This window comes from Peromyscus leucopus, chromosome 4, assembly GCF_004664715.2.
Source record: "Peromyscus leucopus breed LL Stock chromosome 4, UCI_PerLeu_2.1, whole genome shotgun sequence".
Lineage (NCBI taxonomy): Eukaryota > Metazoa > Chordata > Mammalia > Rodentia > Cricetidae > Peromyscus > Peromyscus leucopus.
The window spans coordinates 6,233,583-6,255,791 of record NC_051066.1 but is presented as its reverse complement, the minus strand read 5'-3'; the positions used below and the strand labels follow the sequence as shown (position 1 = coordinate 6,255,791).

At 45.7% G+C, this 22,209-nt stretch overlaps 1 protein-coding gene across 10 annotated transcripts in view; it reads right to left on the bottom strand.

Moving 5' to 3' along the window:
* Garnl3 (GTPase activating Rap/RanGAP domain like 3) overlaps positions 1–22,209 on the bottom strand; it is a 142,659-nt gene that overhangs the window by 69,535 nt on the left and 50,915 nt on the right. For all 10 annotated transcript variants that reach the window (XM_028884762.2, XM_028884764.2, XM_028884761.2 and 7 more), the window contains one exon: positions 5,241–5,315. In XM_028884762.2, the coding sequence (XP_028740595.1) occupies positions 5,241–5,315 (75 nt within the window). The remainder of the gene's footprint in view (positions 1–5,240; positions 5,316–22,209) is intronic.

Genomic DNA, 22,209 nt, shown 5'->3' with positions numbered 1-22,209 from the left:
CTGGCCAGCCTCAGGTCTTAATCCACCCAACAAAGGGGCACCCAGGCCAGGATGCTGGTCTCAGCCACTCAGACTCCACAGAGGCTGGTGTCATGGTCTCAAGGCCCTAGACCCTAGAAAGCTTCTAGAGAGCTTCGAGGGAACTGTGATCCCAGCACAGTCAGGCTTCTGGAGTTTCCAAGACCCAGGTGGAGAAACCAGAGAGGTTTCTTTCAAGTAGAGCCTCAGCTCAGTGCGTCTCAGTGCACTGAAATGTGTACTCCTGGCTTTGCTACCAAGCTGCTTCCCCAGAACTCTCTAGGTGGAGCCTCAATCTTTTTCCATTTTTCTTATCTTTCCTTTCTCCTTTCTCCCTCTCCTCCTCTTTCTTTCTCCCCTCTTCCATCCTTCCCTCTCTCCCTGAAGTGCTGAGGACCAAAGCCAGGTCCTTCATATGAACACGCATGCAGGTGATTCTGGTAACTGTGAACTTTGAGAAGCAATGGTCTCTACCAGGGATTCAACATTACAGAGCTTATGAAACCTGCTGCTGGACTGGTTCTCTGATGTATTAAAAATCCTATGGATCATGGCATTATAAATTATGTTTAAAATGTTTTCCCTTATCACAGCCTGCGTTTTATGCATTTAAAAACAAAATTCTGAGAGGGGTCTATAAGCTTGACTGCCAGAACCTTTGAAGCTCCTGCCTCGGTCCACACATGTCCCTTACCCCAGGGCTGAGCATGGCAACTGCAGAACAGAAGAATCCAGGGAGAGGCAGCCACAAGTCGAGAGCGGAAAAAGACTGAGGGCAAAGACATGCTGTGCACCTCCACTGCGAGCCAAGTGTTAATGACGAGGTCTTTTTAAGGACTGAGAAGCCACTTGTGTCTTCACTGAACACTTAACTGAAATGGAGGAGGGGCCCCAATACCCAGAAGTTGTGAGTCTTGCAGAACCAGACACCTCTGTCCCCTGTTAGAGGCACACATGGGGAGAGACAAGAGTACATATGGGGACTGAAGAAAGAAATGGAGAACCAAGGAAACCCTCTGCCCAGGACCCCAGAAAATGAGCTCTGCATTCTATGTGTGTGTAGCCCTGGCAGAGAGCAAGGGCACAGAGGAAGTCAAATGATCCTCTACATGTCCAACCTTGTAACTGTGGCCTAGATAGAGGCACAGTATTTTCAGACAGCCCCACCGTTCATTCCCCAACCGTGATCCAGTCACAGCCCACTCCCTGACTTTCCTCACCGTGGGTTAGCTTCACCTGCTGCTGGCCTCCACACGAATGAAACCCTCCCTACGTGTCCTCACTCCAGCCAGGCTTTCCATCCTTCAGTACTGTGTCTGTGACATTCATCTTTTTGTTGGTGCAGTGATTCTTTTTGTCATCACCATACAGCCCACAGGACAAATGCCAAGCCTGATGGATCCACTCTATTCACTTTCCTGCTGTTGGATGTCAGACTGTGTGACTGAAGCCGCTGTGAATAGTACTCTGTCCTCGGTGGATACACACACTCTTACGCATTCGGGTTTAGTGGGGACAGCCACACAGATTTCCAGGGAAGATGCATCACCCTATGCTCCTGCTGGCACTGTTCTCACTGCTCCTCGCCTCTGGCCAAGGTCCAGGCATCTCAGGCCCCTTCTGTTCAGATGTCCTGAGGTGCTGTGGTGGTGCCTAACTGCGGTCTTAGTTTTCAGCAAGTCCTATTTTTAAGTATGACCTGTTTTATTAGAGGATTTTAGAGACAGACAAATAACAGTGGTTTCAGGTGGGAATAAAAGAGAAACACATGATTTGGCATCCAAAAGAAAGCTAAGAGGTGATGAGATGGCCCAGTAAAGGTGCCTGCTACCAAGGCTGATGATCTGAGTTTGATCCCCAGGACCCACAAGGTGGAAGGAGCTATCAGTTATTTTGTGTGGTGGCATGCCCTTCCCCTCAATAAATGTGATTAAAAACAAAGTGAAAAGGAAACGTCCGAACAAGTCCATTTCCCAGACAACTGATGTTCAATGTTGCAACTCCCACACTCACTTTACGCCCTCTGGGGCACGCGTTTGCTTCAAAGACCTGCGGTGGGGTTGTGGACTTAAATGCTCTATGCTGTGCGCGTGCCCACAGAAGCCCATGCTGGCGAGTGAGGTCTGATGCCGAGAAAGCCTCATTATTTCTGCACCAACTGCAAAGCCACGGAGGCTTCTTTTTGCCTCGCTCCTCCCCTTCCCATCGGGACTTGTGGGAAATGAATGGGGGCACTGAATCTGACCTGAATATTTTGAGAAGAATTTAATCAAAATCCATATAAAACACCTGGTTCTGCTTGAGTGTCCCCAAATATTTGGCTTCTGGCAGGAAATCCACACCTACATTCAGGCTACAAAGGACCCCTAGTTTTCTATATGCCCGTGATTCCTCAGAGTCTTTCCGTAGTGGGTGGACGGAGGACTGAATGCATTATCTAGCTTCACTTCACAGGTTAGATTGTTGAGATAACACCAGGACAAGGCAGGTAGGACTTTTTTTTTCTTTTAAAGACACTCTATTTTTAAATTACTGTGGTGGTTGACTGGATGGGTAATGTCTCCCCCAGGCTCAGGTATCTGAACACTTGGTTCTCAGTTCTTGGCACTGTTGGGGAGGTTCAGATGGTGCAGCCTTGCTGGAGGAAGCCTGTCTCTGGGAGCAAGCTTTGGGACTATATAACCTGGTCCCACTTGCAGTTCCCTCTCTGTTTGGTGCCTGCATTAGAGGATGTGAGTTCTCAGCTTCTGCCTGTTGCTTGCTGCCATGCATCTCTGCCCTGATGTACACTTATCCTCAGGAATCATAACCAGAATCAACTTTCCACTCTCACTGTTAGGAGTCCCACAAGAAGACTATGTTACACAACCGTAACATAAATGCAGAGGGCCTAGGTCAGTCCCAGGCAGGCTCCCTGGTGTTGGTTCAGTCTCTGTGAGCCTCTAGGTGCCCAGTTGAGGTTGGTTCTGTGGATTTTTTGTGGGGTCCTTGGCCCTCCTGGCTCCTACAATCCTTCATCCCCCTCTTCCATAGGATTCTCTGAGCTCCACCTACTGTGTGGCTGCAGAAGCCTAGGGGTTTTTTTTAAAGATTATTTTTTATTATTTTCAATTATGTGTAGGTGTGTGGGGATGTGCATTTGAGTCAGGTGACTGAAGAGGCCACAGATGATGGGTCCCCTGGAGCTGGAGTTAGATGGTTGTGAGCTGTCTGGTGTGGGTACTAGAAACCAAACTTGGGTCCCCTGCAAGGGCAACAAGCACTCTTCACTGCCACTTTGCTTCAGATGGTTTTAAATTCTTATTTGTCCTTTTGGAAATGTTCTTGCCCATTGAAAACATATTTCCCATCTTCCTGGAACCGGCTTTTATGTCCAGTACTTAAACATTCTTCTGTGATAGTATATGCCTCCACTTTGTGGTGTGTGTGTGTGTGTGTGTGTGTGTGTGTGTGTGTGTGTGTGTACATGTGCTGCATGTGTGTGAGTATGCAGGCGTGTGCTCTTGTGTGCACACGTGTAGAAGCAAGATTGAGACATCCAGTGTCTACCTCCATTGCTCTCTGCCTTATTTCCTTTGGATAGGGTCTCTCACTGAACCAAAAGTACCTGTTTTCAGGTAGGTTGGCTGACCAGTGAGCTCTCAGGGTCTACCCATCTCTATCCTCTAATACCAGGGCTACAGGCATATGCAGCCATGGCTTTGTACTCGGGTGTTTGGACTTAGAACTTGGGTCCTCATGCTTGCAGAGAAAATGCTCTTATCCACTGAGCAGGTCTCAAGTCCAACTCCGTTCTGTCTAATAGCTCCAAGTGAGCATTCCAGTGTGCTGTAAATCAGTTAGTCTCTAGTGATAGAAACTCAGGTTGCCCTAGGCCCTCCCCTATTTTAGATATTGCTATAACACCCCCAGAAGAATTGCTAGGCAAATGACACACACTTTAACTGCTCTCCCCATGTCCTCAAACAGTAGACAGCCCTTCCCATGCTAACACAGGGAGATGTGTACAAAGCTGGAAGACTGTCCCCTCTGTTCTGCCATCGACTAATTGATGTACCAGGAGGCAGCGAGGGAGGGAGGGAGCAAGCGCCCCAGCGGTCTACTCGGGGGCAACGCTCATTTTAATTACCACTTGGAATGAGCACACAGATGGCATGACCAGCATCTTGAGGAGACACAGAGCTGCTCAGTGGGTGAGCTAATAGGACAGGTGACAGAATCAAGATGTCCCAAAACTCCTGACAATTAGCAACTGTGGGACGTGTTAATGAGCTGACACTCAATGTGGACTATGCAAAATCCTGTGCTTAAGTACAAAACACAAATTGCTCATGGGAAGACCAGGTGCTGCAAAGCAGGACCCATCTCCCTCCTTATTCAGCAGAAAACTGACCCAGAGGCAGTGAGTCATAAATTAGTGCAGGGCTGAGATTTAAATCCAGGTCTGTTTGAGCCTAAAGCCATCCCCACTACACCCTGATGCTAGCCCACATCTAAGCAACAGTCTCATGAGCTAGACTGCAAGACTGAGGCAACTCACAGTCCTCAGAGCATTTCCAGTAAGGAACAGGCCAGGCCTGCTTCTACTATGGCTCTGTGGAGCATACCCAGTGTCCTGCATTAATCTGTGAGGACTTCAATTTAAAAGGCTCAGGGTCATGAGGACAGCTTAGTGCCATAGCACTTTCCTAGCACTGCAAATAAACTATGAAAATAAAATGTCTCCAGTTGGACATGTTAATCACCCTGACTTGATAATTCCATGAGATATACCTGTATTGAAAGTTACACTGTGGGACTAGGGACATAGTTCAGGCAGAGTGCTTGATTAGTAACCACGAAACCCTGAGTTTGATGCCCAGCACTGTATAAACTAGTGTGGTGGTGCATGCACACCTATAATCCCAGTGTTCCGAGGAGATGGAGGCAGGGGGTCCCAAAGTTCAAGGCCATCCTTAGAGAAACAGAGACTCATTAAAGAGGCTGCGGCTCTCCCTTTGGTCTGCTGTGGGCAGAACAGCCTCACGTGTCTACCTGACTTTATGACTTTACAAACGAAAGAATATTTGTAATTACCAGCACCTTCTCTGCCCCCACGATGGTATTTCCTTCCTGTCTTCTTGTGTAAAGCTCTGAAAAGCTCTTCTTGTCCCTTCTAGGGCTCAGGTGTCCACTGCTGCAGCTGAGAGCTTGGTGACAGTGCAGACACTGGGTGACCTTACCTCGTCTGTAGAGCCGTTTTCCACCCGGAATCTTCCTGCTCTCTGGATGGCTCCATCAGCATCACTGGAGATGAGCTGGGGGGAAATTGTTGAGTTAGCTAGCTGGGCCTCCATCTGCGAAGCTCCCGAGACTCCCCCCAGCAGCCCCATCGACTGACACCAGTCAGTGGACCCAGCCCAGAAGCAAAGAGTCTACTGTGAGCCCCAAGGCCTTTCGAGTCCAGAAGCAAGTCCCACCTAGAGGGAACCTTTTCACAAACTGAAAAACACGAAAGGCACGATCCTTGGGAAAACACTCTTAATCCCTATCACATGTGGACAAGCAGCAGCTCGCAGATGGCAGAACTCAGAGCCAAGCCCCAGGCTCAGCCACCTTCCCAGGAAAGCCCAGAGAACAATTAGTGGCTGGCCTGAACTCAAGCTATAACCGTCAGAGAACGCTCCTGTGCTTCGTCCCGTTTTAAAGAGTCTCTGGCAGGCCAATGCGGCCCTAACACGAGGCCAGCTGTGCAGCTTGCCCGTCGATGGCCTTAGGGAGTCGGGGCTACAAAGTGGTGAGCAGAAAGGAGCTTGAGCTTGGCCCCACAGTCCGAAAGCCAGTCTCGAGATGTCTGCCTTCCAGCCTTCTCAGAAGCAACACGAGAAGGGTGCATACAAGATTTTCAAGTTTTAAAATCTACCAGCAGCTCACAGCAAAGGTCTGCCAATAATGTCCACATTTCAAATGTATCGGAACACACTTGCCTGGGGGTAGGGTGGGGGTGCCTCTCACCTCTAACTCAGGCTCACTCCCAGACCAGAGTACAACCTCTCAGACTGCTGCCTCATACTTACACTTGTGCTTAAGAGACATGCAGGTGTGAAATAAGGAACACACTTTCAAAACCACCCCACACAAGCAAATTTTGCCATATTGAAGGATCTGAAAAAAAAAAAAAGGTTTGGAATATTTTTCTCATATGAAGACAGAAGGTAGGAGGATCTGAGTTCAAGGCCAGCCTGGTCTACATAGAGTTCCAAGTTAGCCAGGGATACACAATGAGATTCTGTTTCAAAAATCCGGGAGGTGGGGGTGCTGGAGAGATGGCTCAGCAGTTATGAGCACTTGTTGCTCTTCCAGAGGACCCGGGTTCAATTCCCAGCACCCACATGGCAGCTCACAACTGTCTGTAATTCTAGTTACGGGGGATCTGGCACCTTCTTCTGACCTCCACAGATACAAGGCATTTATTTACATGTACACAATACACAAATGAAACAAATGTAAAAAGTAAAAAACAAAAACCAAGAGGGGCTGGAGAGATGGCTCAGCTGTTTAGATCACTTGTTGCTCTTGCAGAGGACCTAGACTCAGTTCCCAGCACCCACACGGTAGCTCACAAAGGCCTGTAACTCCAGTTCTAGGAGATCAGCCTTCCTCTAGCTTCTGTGGGCACCATGTATGCATGGCGCACATACAACCATAGAGGCAAACATTCACATACATAAAATAAATGAATACACCCCAAATATAAAATTGTATCAGTTTTTATTTATTATGCACTCCTATATACCACATATTCTTCTGTCCCTAGCACATACTATCTCATTTACTGTAGGTAACAACAACACAGAATATGTCCTAGTATTGATCTCGGTTTTAATGAGGAAAAGGCTAAAAATCACAGCTAAGGTTACATAACTAATTGACAGAAGTAGAGCTGGGATGTGACAATGGCAGCTGGGCTTCAGAAGCTTGCAGCTATTCTCAGCTAAGCATTGCCTCACCTAGAAGGTCCAAAACAAGCTTGCAAAGCAACCTCCGGACACAGATGGAAGCCGTCTATGTCTGTGGCTGGCTCCTGGCAGTGTATAATGCCACACTGCCATAAGGCAGAGAGTGGGTAGTGGAATTCACTTTGTTCAGAGGTCTAGCCAGGCATGGTGGCACACATCTGTAACCCCTGCACTCAGGAGGCTGAGGCAGAAGACTGCTGAGTTCAAGACCATCCCTAGTAAGACCCTTTTTCACAAACAATAAAACAGAACAAGAAAAAAACAAAACCCAAACTAAACAGGACTGGCTTTGCCCCTGGCACTTGGGAGTGACTTCTTAGCCTAGTAATGTCCTATATGAGTGTCTCTTTTCTTCAGGGTCTCAAGCCATACTGTCATGTAATACTGTAGTTGATACCATAGGTCATGCATGTTAGCTTTCCCTCTGGAGGAACTGAAGGCTAAGGTCATCCATGTGATCGAATCTCGCTAGAAAGCCAGCCAGTCACTCTGGCAGTACTCCACACAGCATGGCTGGGCCAAGCCAGCACCCATTAGAGAGGCCATTTGGAAGCTCTATGCTGGGCCTGACTTGGATTCGGCTTGTGCTGAGTTGAGTCTGTGTCCTCTGGCTGTGCTAACAGCCGTCAATGAGTTCAGTGAGTCTTCTCCCCAGTTATAAAAACGGGGGGTGGGGGTGGGGGGGGCACCAACTCTGCAGGTGGTGTCGGAAGGAAAGGTGAGCTTGTGGGCTGACTGTCCCCAGGCCAGTTCTCAACTGCAAGTGAAAGGCCCTGAGAGATGGCTCAGTGGGGAGGCCTTTACTGAGATCAACTCCCAGAATCCACACAAAGGTAGAAAGAGAAAAGGGATTCTACAGACTTGTCTGGACTCCTGTCCACATGGGTACCAGGGCATGTGTCCCCACACACAAACACACAACACGATAGTGAAGTAAAGTGAGAGACAAGGTTGGGTCTCCAGGGACTCTGCCGTTCTCACAGGGAAGCAGCGGTGTCAATGGACAGTGGACACCCACGCACTGTTACAGGGAAAGCAGAGAGAACTTGGGTCGGGCGGTGCTGGTGCAGGCTGCTGAAGGGGCTTGGCAGGCGTGTCTGAGGGTCACATCAGGACCAGGCAGGCGCGGAGCACCAAAGTCGGTTCAGTGTCTCCCCCAGACAGAGGGAGGGCCACTCACTCTCACTGTTTACTCCTGAAATGTAAGGTGGTGAAGTCCTGGCCACAGCAGGCTCATGCAGGACTTGGGAGAAGAGCCGATGCTCATGATTCGCCCATGTATCCCCAGAACGAACACAGATTATTTCCCACCACATCCCCAACATGGCCAGGCACAGGTACCCGTGTCCTTTCCCGTTGCTGAGACTAGAACAAGAGGTGCATCACTTGTCTCAGTCAAGAAGGAAAGAAGAACACTCTTCATGATTTAATAGTTGGAAAAGAGTCCGTGCCCTCTGAACCCAGGGTCATGAAATCCAGGAAGAGATGTAACTCAGATATGACACTAAGATTCCCTCCCCTCTACCTTTTCCCCAACACCATCTTCATCCAAAGTGCTGTCATCTCTCACATGGATGCTTGTGGCTGCCTCCTAACTAATCTAGCCATCACAGACCACCGCTCCTTCCAACCCCATCTTCATGCAGTGGCAGGCAGATGTGGTTAATCCCCAATGTCTCTGGCCCACAGCCCACCTCTCTGCAGTCTCTTCTCTCCCCCCATTTATAAGCTATTGCTCTCTACCTAGATGTCCCAACTCCTCCTTCTGAGCCACCCAAGTTCCTCTAGCTTCAAGATGTCTTCCCTGACCTCCTGCATGGGCAAAGGGCCACTTGGCAAAGTTGTGTTTTATATTCTTTCCTGTGATTACTTGAGTTCACTGGGTCTCTCTTGGGGCACACCCTTCATTCCTTAATAAGCTCTATGAGGACAGCATCTACATTCATCTCCTGTCACAAGTGCATCTGCAGCGCTAAGTCCACTGTGTGATGTAGAATAGGTATTTATTGGGCATTTATAAACAATTGATGGATACTGAGATTAAATGGAAAATGGTGGAAAGACTATGGGAATGGGGCTATTCCCTGGAAGGCATGGTAGGATCATTACTCATGGTAGAAATGTCTAAGACAGTCTACTGGAGTCTACCAAGGAGAAGGAGTGGCCAGGCAGCCTGAATCAACAAGTTCAAGGTGAAGTCAGCCTGGGGAGTCACTTAATAGGATTGTGTAGACTTCAACAAGCGCCACTGAGCATGGGCTAGAGGGAATTCACAGACAGAGTGAAGTGGAGCAGTGGATGGGAAGGAGGCCCTGTTAGCGACATGCAGGCTGATGTCCAGTGTAAGTCCCATCCTGTCCCCAGTCTACAGCCAGTAGGACCTAAGAAGATGACGAAAAGCAGAGCGCCTCACCTAACAAAGGACAAAACAAAACAACAACAAATTACAGAAGGAAGTCTTTCACCACGGCAGAGAAGCTGTTTTCCAGGTAGCTCTCCACATCTCAATCACTCCTCACAAACCTCTGATTTGGCCTCTCAAAAACACAGAAAATCTGGCACAGAAAATCCACACTAACCATTTTGTTAAAAGATTGTACTCAGGCTGGATGGTGGTGGCGCACGCCTTTAATCCCAGCACTCTCTGTGAGTTCGAGGCTAGCCTGGTCTACAAAGTGAGTTCTACGACAGCCAGGGCTACACAGAGAAACCCTGTCTCAAAAAAAAAAAAAAAAAAAACAAAATAAAAACAAACAAACAAACAAAAAGACTCTCCTCAGGAATGACTTAGTATCCCCCAGAGACCATCACAATGCCCACAGCACAACCCAGAAGTCTTCTCTTCCAACCCATCCCTGGGGCACAGAGGTCTATGTGCTAACAAGGTCCACTCATGATGCCGTCTTCCATGGTGTCACAGTCATATCTGGACACAAGGTGGACATTTCCCATGAGGCAGCTGATCACCTGCCTTGATTCTCTCCATCTGCAGGCAGGTCAAAGTCCTGGGTGGCAGGGCTTCAAGAGGGGAATACCTCTCCCATGGGTCCTTTCCTTGCCATTAGCAATAACCCCAGATACCAGAGACCACAAAAGCCTATATGAATATGGCAGAATCAGCGTGAGCCTGAGTGTGTAGAGCAGCCACCAACTACTCACAGTAGCTAGCTAGATGTGAAGAAGTGTGAACTCATTAGGTTTCTCTTGTCTTACTGTCCACAAGGGAGGAAATCACTAACCTTGTAATAAGTTCCGATTCAAATGTGGAAACTAAACTGAACCCTCAGAGCATGTGTAGTTAAAGACTAAAGAGCATAAGGGCTTTGCTGTGAAGCCCAGGCTCCTGAAATCATGAGCCTCCTGCCTCAATCATATGAATAACAGCTGCCCATAAATGCACAACTTCTCGAAGCATTTATTCAACTTTAAAATATGGAGCTAATATTGAACAGTAGCATAAACAGTCCTATAAAATACCATAAAAGAGAAAAATTCTGAAAAATGCTGTAAAACTGTATAGATCCCATTTCAGTATAAAGCAACTGAGTAAGAAATCCAGTTTAAAGAGTAAAGCAACTGGAAGTTCAAAGCCACACATCTGCGAAAACTCTTGACTTGAACAGGAATAGCAAATGTGAGAATTATCTAACAGCCACAAGAATGAGGACAGTCACGACACGCAGTGCCACAGGTATTCTAAGAAAATTCCTGCTCTGACATGAGTAAACAAGAGAAGAGAAGCTGGAGTCCAGGCCCTCGCTCCTAGAAGACACGACAAAGGACCACAGAGCATAGTCAGAGCAATCAGGGCGGGGCCCAGTGAAAGGTCAGAATGAGAAAGAACAGAGGTGACTGACTGAGGCAGGAGGATCACAGCATCAGCCCAACTACGGAGAAATCCTGCTTCCAAAGGAAGACAGATGTGCCCTGTCTTGAAGAAAATACAATCACTAAGAAGAAATGAGATAGACAGTTATCTAAGGCAAACAAACAGTGGAAACTAAGAGAAGAAAGAAATCCAAATATGTCAGTGACTGTAAAAACCGAAGAAGATGTCAGGACACTATCATAGAGGCAGCCTGGTCTTCTGAGGAGGTGAAACCTGGTCTTCTGAGGAGGTGGAACCTGGTGCCCACACACTTCCTTAGGGAAGAGCTGGCCAATCAGGGTAAGGGAGACAATATATTTAGTGCATGTTTCATTTCAGGGAAAAATTCTATCTAAACAATGCACATTTGTAAAATTTTAAAAATTAATTTAAAAGAAAATAAGAACAGGAAGAAAAAAATGCTATTAACTACCATTTAGTAAAAATGTTATTAGTTTCATATTAAAGGCAATTAAATGACAATCTTTTTAAAATTAATGCAAATTCTATATTTCTTCAAAACCCCAAATCTCTCTCCATTGTGCCTAGTCGCTTTGAGTCTCTGGGCTGGGGGCTCCATTCCACGGCAGCTCCTGATTCCTGTCTGGCCTGTACTGGGTACTTGGCATTCAAGTGGATAAACCATAGGAATACATTACACTTAGAAAAACAAATTTCAAAAAGGTTATGTAAAGCACATCTTTAAAAATAGTATTCCACATTTCCCCTCCATTCTTTAAAAATAGGTGGTTGGAAGTGCAGGCTGACCAGTTCAAATCTAAGTTCAGAGTTGCTGGCTTTGTGGTCCTGGGGGGGGGGAGTGGATATCAATCTTTCCCTGTATCTCTAAAGTGAGGACAACAAAAGGTAGGGGCAGGAAAATCAAATTCAAGGTCAGCCTGGGCTACATGGTGAGTTTGAGGCCAGCCTTGGCTACTAGTAAGACTTCAGAAAAAAAATAATGTAATGTATGTGTGTGTGTAAAACGGATGAAGATTATATCTGCATCTAAGCTTGCAGAGATAATTCAATAATATAAAACATATAATGAGCCCAGAATAGTGCCTGGACATAGTGGGCATGCAACAAATACTCTATCAGTCTACTACTATACTATATTACCATGTTATTGTGATAATAGCTAATATAAGATGTCCTGATAGCTATTAAAGCACTAATTAATGTATTGTTGATGAATCTGCCCTAACACTTGATTTAAAATCTTGGAAGATCTGTTTAAACATTGGTATATCTGGCAAAAAAAAAAAAAAAATGGTGAGAGACTATTTTTCAGGACCAATACGAACTGCTGTACTAACAAAGATAAATGCAACCCAGTTCCTACCCTAGAGGACCTCAACCCTACTGGGCACACGTGAAAGGGACAGATCCACATAAACAGATAAATCACAACCCAACCTGGTTAAATGCCGTGACAACAGAAGCCAGCACAGAGTGCTGTCTGGAGGATGGGGGGGGGGGGGGGGGTAGAGGAAATGGAGACCAGTTCTGCCTGAGGGAGCTTTGGAAGGTTCCAGTGCTATAATGCAATTTATTCTGCAGCTATAATGCAATTTATTCTGTGGCTATAATGCAATTTATTCTGGTACAGGACCTTTGATAAATGATTTTCAATATAAGCAAGTTTATAAAACTATAAACATTCGTCAAGAAAGCAGACCCATTTGATGTTTTATATGCAAACCTCTCCCTCCCACGCATACTCACACACACCCTACACACATCCTTAGAAAGTATATTAGGAAGGGAAGAAAGTTCCTGCTTTGTACCAACAGAAACGTGGAGTCTGGGAAGGTGGCTGCCTTGGGTTCTGTCTCCAACACTACCAATAAAGGTAAATGAAAAGGGGGCGGTCGGCGGAAAGGCAGGAGAAGGAAGCATGCTGCATCAGTGAGTGGCGCTGCTGCACGAAGAGAGAGGAGGAGGAGGCCTGCTCTGGGGTGGAGGAGGTCCCCTCTCGCTCTTGTTGTCTCCTTCAGTCCTGTTCTGCTGGGACAGAGGACGAGGCAGAGATTCGGGAAGTTTGGCAGCCAGGGTGCTCAAGATCTTGGTATTTCGAGAAGCACTGAGGCATTCCTATGGAGATGAAGGGAGAGACAGGTCGATCGCCTGGGAGCGCACAGGCCAGCTAGCCTGGAGTACACAGTACAGCGGCAGAAACCAGGGACACTGCCTCAACATGCCTGCTGTGACACTTGTCCACACAAATATTTACAAAATTGGGGGTAATCTTTTCATTATGAGGGTCCTGATTATTAGCATCTCTATTTTTCCTTCAAGAAAAGAGTGGGCAAGATGTGAGGAGGGCTCTTTTCTAACTGCTATAGAAGAGACCCTTGAGGAAAGGGAAAGGGATTCTGCAGAGCTGAGGGGTAAAGAGCTAGAGAAAGAAGTTTGCCCAGAGGATGCGTTGAGAAGCAAGTAGAATGCTCATGTGTGCAGAACCTAAACTCTATCACGTGGTCAGGCAGGCAGACGTGAGACTCAGCAGCTGGAATGGAGCTACCCTGGCATCCCCTACACACTTGTACAATTCAAACTGGCATCTGACATCCGAGTCAGAGGTTATGGAGGGAAGGTGTGAGCTCAAAGGTCTGAAAGAGGTCACAGCTTCTTGGCCTTTGTCATCTCATCAATGACACTTCGTTAAGCTCAGGAGCCTCAGTTAATATGCAGAGGGCCAAGGGATATTTACTGCATAGGGTACTTGTACCTGAAGTCACATGAACAGTCCACCTATGTGGTTATGATACAATCTTTCAAACTGCCTTGAGAGCCTGGGCTTTGATTGTCTGCCTGCCTGGTAAACACAGCACCATCTGCAGGAGGGTCAGATGCCGGAGGCCTATGCTGCTGGAAAATGCTCCAGAGAAGCAAAAAATGAGGCAGGACTAGGAAAAGGGCCTCTGTGTTAGAGTTGGCGACAAGGATGAACAGTCAACAGGCTTATCAGAGGATGAACTAAAGTGTCCATGTGGTCTTTGTGTAGTCCAGCCAGCTAATGAGTGCTGACAGCTCACAAACTGAAGAGAAAGCAGATAGAAAAGTAGGGGGAGGAAGAAAGAGCTTCACCACAAACAGGGAAGGTCCTGCAGCAAATGTCTCAGGACAGTTCTGCCAACAGCTGCCTGCCCTGCAGATGGTCGGAGCGGGGCAACACCCTTTCTTTCTCCCCTGCTCTGTGCTTTAGAGAGCTGGCATTTCCTCAAGCTTTTGGAAGGAGCTGAGCAAACGCTACTTCCACACTCCTCTTCCAACCAAAGCCCTGCTCTATGTGGTCCAGGTCAGCACAGAAGGCCGTATCTGCCCACACCACTAGAGACTGCTACAAGACAAACACCAGCTAGATGCTGGAGATTCCGAGGAAGCTCTGCACAGTCACTGTCCACACAGATGCTTGGATCAGGGAACGGATGGCGCCAGGAGGCAGGCCATATCTGAGTCAGGTGTGTATATTCTGAATGCTGGTGACACACGGTCTGCAGAGCTGTTTTGTTTGGCTTGGGGATTTTCTTCTGTAGGAAGAAAATCAACAACAGAACATCCCTCTAATGCAGGAGCCATGAAGTCATGCTGCCTATGGTCATGATGATAAAATGAAGCATGCATGCCTGTAACTAGCCTTCACTATAAAAGTGAAATACAAGTTTAGAGAAGCAGCTATGGCCCTGAGGGAGGTGGAATTCGCTCTCTTTACAACAGCAAGCTCTACAGCACACAAAGGCCATGCACATGGATAGGACCAGAGGCTCCCAGAGATCCCAGACTGAGGATGAAGATCTTTCCTGGGGAAAGGAAACAAAACAGTTTTAGAAAACCCAGACAGCAAATCTAGGAGCAAGTGTGCTTGCTTGTATTTGCAGCGACACTGGAGCACAGCACAGGAGGCTCGTGAGTTTGAGGCCAGCTTGGACAAGATCGTGAGACCTTGTTTCTTACAAAGTAAAAGAACAAGGCAGTAGTAACCTTAGTTTAGATGCCAGCACAGAATGAAAAGGAGCAACACAAATATAGAGTAGGGAGAAAGAAGAGCTGTGTGGAGCATGGAGGAATGAGAAGTGCCTGTCTTTTTTATGCTGGGAATGGGATGTAGGACCTTGTGATTATGCAGCAAGTACTTGGCTAAGTTATTTCCCTGGCATCTTGACTCTTATTCTAAAAGTCACAGCCAACAAATGAAATTAAGCATAAATAAAAAATAAGATCTAGATAGGAGACAATGCTGTTTGTGGAAGAATGTCTTTGTACTCAAAAGACGACACTTCTTTTTAAGTAAAGAAGCACGATAAAATATTGAAGCCTATTTTGTAGTTAATATAATTGCTAAAGGGACACACACTAAATCTCCACAGTAATTATCTGCAGGTAGGTGGTACGATGTTAAAGATGGATTTAACTGTCCTTTCTGTTATTTTCAGTGCATTTCTTTCCCTCCTTCCTTTTCGAGACAGGGTTTTGCTGTGTGGCTCTGGCTCCCTGGAACTCACTCTGTAGACCAGGCTGGCCTTGAACTCAGAAATCCACCGGCCTCCCCGCGGGGGGCCCCCCCCCCCCCGTGATCAAAGGCACTTGCCATCATGTGCAGCCTCTTAGTGTATTTCAGACTCTCCTGTAACCAGCATAGATTCTTTTCGGAACCACAGGATATAAGAAGTGTGTCCACTTTTATATGCCCACATGCATATATACAAAAGTAAGAAATAATGTAAAGTGACAGAAAGAAACCACCAGACACTGGATTTTTTTTTTTTTTTTTTTTTGGTTTTTCGAGACAGGGTTTCTCTGTGTAGTTTTGCGCCTTTCCTGGAGCTCACTCGGTAGCCCAGGCTGGCCTCGAACTCACAGAGATCCGCCTGGCTCTGCCTCCCGAGTGCTGGGATTAAAGGCGTGCGCCACCAACGCCTGGCCAGACACTGGATTTTTAACAGAACTGATGCTCTAGGTTCTAGATGCCAGCACAGAAGGAAAAGGAACAACACAAACATAGGGTAGAAAGAAAGAAAAGCTGTATGGAGCATGGAGGAATGAGAAATGCCTGCTCTTTTTTATGCTGGGAATGGAATGTAGATGCCAGTATACAGACATCTAGCAATGAACAAAGAATAAGGTGGTACCCATGCTAGGCAAAGTAAGAAATGCCTGAAAATAATTACAAGGCAGAATATGACTGGCATCTTGGAGAAATACAAAGAGATAGAAGGTTCCAGGGAGTGAGGGATGAGTGGTCCATTAGGGCAAACAGGAAAGGACGTATGAGCAAGCTGAGACTTGGCAGAGGCATGTGGAAACAGACATCCTGGAAGGACAGGAAAGTGTGAGGAGATCTTACAAGTGTGGTAACCATCAGTAGAGGTCTGTTTGCTGGATCCTGGGCCCCATGAGCTAATGCTCAATGGCAGATAAGAGCAGGGTTGAGAAAGCCGTGGAATGCAAAGCTAAGCATGGACTCTGCCACCTAAGAGCATGATGCTGAGGACCTGATGCTGGTACCTGTTTGGCCAAAAGCATCAGGACACTGCTAGAACTGGATATGATGAGGGCAAGCACTCTGTACAGCAACAAGAAATCAAAGCCTCAGCTTCCTGCTAATTACGGTAAGGTAAAACTAGATGCATTTTATCAATAAGAAAAATCAAAGCCCCAGCTTCCTGCTAATTACGGTGAGGTGAAACTAGATCTCATCTTATCAATAAGGAAATCAAAGCCCCAGCTTCCTGCTAATTACAGTGAGGCAACACTAGATCACATCTTACCGAAAACTTTTGAATGGACTCTTTCAGAAGTCAAGGAGAGCCAGACAAAGTGCCAGGTCAAAGGAGGAGGAAACGAAACAGATGGCATGTGGGAGCAAGCATCTCCGTCCAGTTCTTACCCTGCTTCTGCAGGAGAACAGGCAAGAAGCACATAAGGAAATGAAAGTCACTCTCAAAATGGAATCTCCTGAAGACATGCTCGCCAGTCTACTGCAGACATACTGAATCAGAATGCATATTTAAAGCACATTACTGTTAGGAATTATAAAGTATTATAAAGTTCAAGGGGTATGGGGCAATGTAAGATCATGGTATTTTATTTTTATTAGAGATTTCTTTTTTAGTTTGTGTGTGTGTGTGTGTGTGTGTGTGTGTGTGTGTGTGTGTGTGTGTGTGTCTATGTATTGGTATGCAGGTGCTTGCAAAGGGCAGAAGAGGGTATGAGATCTGGAGTTACAGGTGGCTGTGCGCCACTGAGCATGGCTGCTGGGAATTAACTTGGGTCCCCTGGAAGAGAAGCGAGGACTCTTTCTTTCCCTCTTTATTCTTCTCTCATAGGATACATTCTGACCCTAGCCTCCCCTCCTCCCATCACTTCCCTTCAGAAAACAGCAGGCCTCCCAGTGGTATCAACTGAACACGGCATAACAAGATGCAGTAAGACTAGGCACCAACCCTCCTATCAAGGCTGGATGAGGCAGTAAGTAGGAGGAAAAGGGTCACTAGGAGTGGGTAACAGAGTCAGAGTCTACTAAACCCCAAACTAAACAAGCACTGCATGTGTGCAGAGGACCTGGTGCAGACCCCTGCAGGCTCTGTGCTTGCTGCCTCTGTCTCTGAGGCCCTACAAGCCCTGCTTAGCTGATCCTGTGGGCCATGTTCTCCTGCTGTCCTGACCCCTCTGGCTCCTACAGCCCCTCCCCCTCTTCTGCAGGATTCCCTGACCTCCGCCTAATGTTTGGCTGAGGGTCTCTGCATCTGCTCCCATCAGCTGCTGGAGGAAGCCTCTCTGATGATGACTGGGCTAGGCACCATCAATGAGTATAGCAGAATATCACTAGGAATCATTTCACTGACCTTTTTTTTGTGACATTTTTGGTTCTATCCTAGGTCTCTGAGCCATCCATCTTTTGGATCTTGGCCATCCAGGCAGTGTTGGGCATGGACTCCTCATAGCTTTGGTCTCAAATTAGATGGTTGGGCACTCCTATTAGCTCCAAGGCACCATTGCTATAGCATATCTTGCAGGCAGGATGGGTTGTGGGTCATAGGTTTTACACCTGGGTTGATGTCCCAGTCTCACCACTGGGAGCCTAGCCTGGTTAGGGTCACCCTCATAGGTTCCAGGAAGTTCCCACTGCACTGTTTCCACATCACCTCCTAAATGTCCACTTAGTCCAGTCATCTCTCTCCACACTCTCTCCCTCTGTCCCTCCCTTCCCCACCTATTCTCATCCCCACCCATCCCCAGTCTGCCCACAAAATCTATTCTATTTCTTCTTCCCAGGGAGATCCATTCATTCCCCCCTAGACCTCTCCTCTTTATCTACTTCTCTGGGTCTGTGATTATAGTGTGGTTATCCTTTACTTAACAGCTAATATCCACTTATAAATGAGTACATATGATGTTTGTCTTTCTGGGTCTGGATTGCCTCACTCAGGATGATTTTTTTCTAGTTTTATCCATTTGCCTGAAAAATTCATGAAGTCATTTTGTTCTAACAGCTGAATAATACTCTATTATATAAATATACTACATTTTTTAAAATCCACTCTTTAGTTGAGAGATAACTAGGTTGTTTCCAGTTTCTGGTTATTATGAATAAAGCCTCTATAAACATAGTGAGCAAATGTCCTTATGGTAGGATGGGCATCTTTGGGTATATGTCTATATAAGGTATAGACAGACCTTGAGGTAGATTGACTCCCAATTTTCTGAGGAACTACCATATTGACTTCTATAGTTGCTGTATGAGTTTGCACTCCCACCAGCAATGGAGGAGTGTTCCCCTTGCTCCACATCCTCTCTAGCATGAGCTGCCATTTGTGTTATTGATCTTAGCTTATTCTGACAGGTATAAGACGGAATCTCAAAGTAGTTTTGATTTGCATTTCCCTGATTGTAACATGAATCTTAAAAGGTCTTATTAATAAAAAACCTGGAGCCAGATATTGGGGTGAAAACTAAGAGATCAGAGGAATAGAACAAGCCACAGCCAACCTCACCTTGCCAACTTCTCAGCCTATCCTGTTTCCAGGAATCCTCAGACTGAAAGCCTCTGAGTTCTCACCCCTGAGGGTCTCAGTTGAAATGCTTGCTGCTAAAAGCCTCTAGTTCTTCGTTCTCACGCCTTATATACCTTTCTGCTTCCTGCCATCACTTCCTGGGACTAAAGGTGTGTGTCCTTCCCAAGCAAAGACATGAAATCTCAAGTGCTGGGATTAAAGGCGTGTGCTACCACTACCTAACCTCTATGTTTAATATAGGGGCTGTTCTGTTCTCTGACCCCCAGATAGGTTTATTGGAGTGCACAATATATCAACCACACCTGATGACCAACGTGTTTCTCAGCCATTTTAAATTTCTCTAATGACAATTCTTTGTTTAGATCTGTAACCCATTTTTAAATTGGATTGTTTGATTTGTTGATGTCTAGTTTCTTGAGTTCTTAATATATTTTGGATATATATCAGATGTGGAGTTGGTGGAAATCTTTTTTTCATTCTGTATGTTGCTGTTTTGTCCTACTGATGGTATCCTTTGCCTTACAGAAGCTTTTTAGTTTCATGAGGTCCCATTTATTAATTGTTGATCTTAGTGCCTGTGTTATCGATGTTCTGTTTAGGAAGTTGTCTCCTGTGTTGATGCGTTCAAGCTTGTTCCCCACTTTCTATCAGGTTCAGTGTATCTGGTTTTGTGTTGAGGTTTTTGATCCACTTGGATTTGAGTTTTGTGCAGGATGATAAATATTAATCTATTTGTATTCTTCTACACACAGATATCCAGTTAGACCAGCACCATTTGTTGAAGATGCTTTTCTTTCCATTGTGTATTTCTGAATTCTTTATCAAAAATCAAGTATCCATAGATATGTGGAGTTATGTCTGGGCCTTTGATTCAATTCCGTTGATCAATGTGTCTTTTTTTTTTTTTTTTTGGTCAAAACCAAGTGTTTTTTATAATTATTGTTCTGTAGTACAGCTTGAAATCAGGGATGGTGATGTCTTTGGAAGTTCTTTTATTGTTCAGGATTGTTTTAGCTTTCCTGGGTTTTTTGTTTTTCCATATGAAATTGAGTATTGTCCTTTCAAGATCTGTAAAGAATTGTGTTGGAATTTTGATGGGGATTGTGTTAAATCTGTAGATTGCTTTTGGTAAAAATGACAGCCACTTTTACTATGTTAATCCCACTGAGTCATGAGCCTCGGAGATCTTTCCATTTTCTGGTATCTTCTTCCATTTCTTTCTTTAAAGACTTGAAGTTTTTGTCATACATGTCTTTCACTTGCTTGGTTATGGTTAACTCAAGATAGTTTATATTGTTTGTGGCTATTATGAAGGCTATTATTTCCCTGATTTCTTTCTCAGTTCATTTGTCATTTGTATACAAGAGGGCTACTCGTTTTTGTTTTTTATTTTGAGTTAATCTTGTATCCAGCCACATCATTGAAGGTATTTATTAGCTGTAGGAGTTCCCTGGTAGAATTTTTGGGGTCACTTATGTATACTGTCATATCATCTGCAAATGATGATACTTTGACTTCTTCCTTTCCAATTTGTATCCCCTTAATCTCCTTCAGTTGTCTTACTGTTCTAGTTAGAACTTCAAGTACTATGTTGAATAGATATGGACAGAGTGGACAGCCTTGTCTTGTTCCTGATTTTAGTGGGATTGCTTTGAGTTACTCTCCAATTAATTTGATGTTGGCTATAGGCTTGCTGTAAATTGCCTTTATTATGTTTAGGTATGTTCCTTGTATCCCTTGTATGTCCAAGACCTTTATCATGAAGGGGTGTTGGATTTTGTCAAAGGTTTTTTCAGCATCTAAGAGATGACCATGTGGTTTTGTTTTTCCTTCAGTTTGTTTATATGGTGGATTATATTGACTGATTTTTGAATGTTGAACCCTCCTGTATCTCTTGGATGAAGCCTACCTGACCATGGTGGATGATTTTTTTGATGTGTTCTTGAAAACAAGAGGGCAACGTGTGTTATAAGAGGAAGTCACAAGCTGGGCGGTGGTGGCGCACGCCTTTAATCCCAGCACTTGGGAGGCAGAGGTAGGCAGATCTCTGTGAGTTCAAGCCTAGCCTGGTCTACAGAATGAGTTCCAGGACAGGCTCCGAAGCTACACAAAGAAACCTTGTTTCAAAAAACAAAGCAAAATAAAACAAAACCAAAGAGGCAAGTCACAAAAAGTTCTGAGCTTCCTGGAAGTCACTGCAAAGAGAGAAACTTCTCTCACTCGGAGATCTGCCTGCTAGCAGACTGACAGTGAATTTGTTTCTAAGGAGAAGGGAGCTACTTTTTAGTCCTAAGAAAAAAATTTCTCCTAAGTTCTATTAAAAGAGACACTGACAGACTGACCAAAAAATCTCAGCAGCCTCTGCAAGACACTCCATATTCTACTTGATTGGTTTTCACTGTCCATCAGAGGGAGTTAAAGGCACAATGCCAGGGAACAGACCAAGAAATGCAGGTCTGAGAGGGGTTAGGCAAGGCAGGCCAAGTGTGTTCCTAGCTGCTGTCTGGCTAGGCTTGACCCAGGAATGAAATTTAAAGTGTAGACATCTCTTGGGGTAACTCTTGGACAGAAAATAGTTTGAAATTATACTTTTGAGCTCAAACCTGAAGCAGGCTACTCTGCTCTGCTGGTTAAGGTGGTTGCTCTCACAATGGTCCTGGTTTTCTTAGGAAACAGCCTGCAGGCAGCAAGGCTGTTGGAATGGAAGACTGTAGACTAGTAGCCAAACGTAAATCTCTAAAAAACTTTATTTACGCATACGTGTATGCCTGCCTGCTTGTCTAAACGTGTACCACATGCATGCAGTGTCCGGAGAGGACAGAAGAGGGCGTAGGAGCCTTTGGAACTGGAATAACAGTTGTGAGTCATGACTAACAGAATGTGGGCTTGTAGATTAAGACGCAGCTCTCTTAAATGCCACCTCTGGCAAGCATTAGCTGTGAGACCTCAGACCATCAGTGCATGGGACCCATTCAGAACTCACATATGTTTTCTGAGCATCCACAGGATGAGGCACAACCAAGCAACACCTACCTCATCTGGCTGTCTGTAAATATTCAATATGCAGCTGCATCTCAAATAGCTCAGCACAGCATACGGTAAGCATTTAATAAATGTTAGAACTAATAATAACAACAGTAAAATAACAGCCACAACAGAAGATGTCTGGCTCCATGCTCATGCACTAACATGCTGAACTCCCCTCTAGTGCTCCTCTCAGAAGACAGCCTGGTCAGGTTTCAAAGTCAGCCAGACTGATCACCCACAAAGGCAGGCTACATCATATTAAGTTGCTGGTGAATAC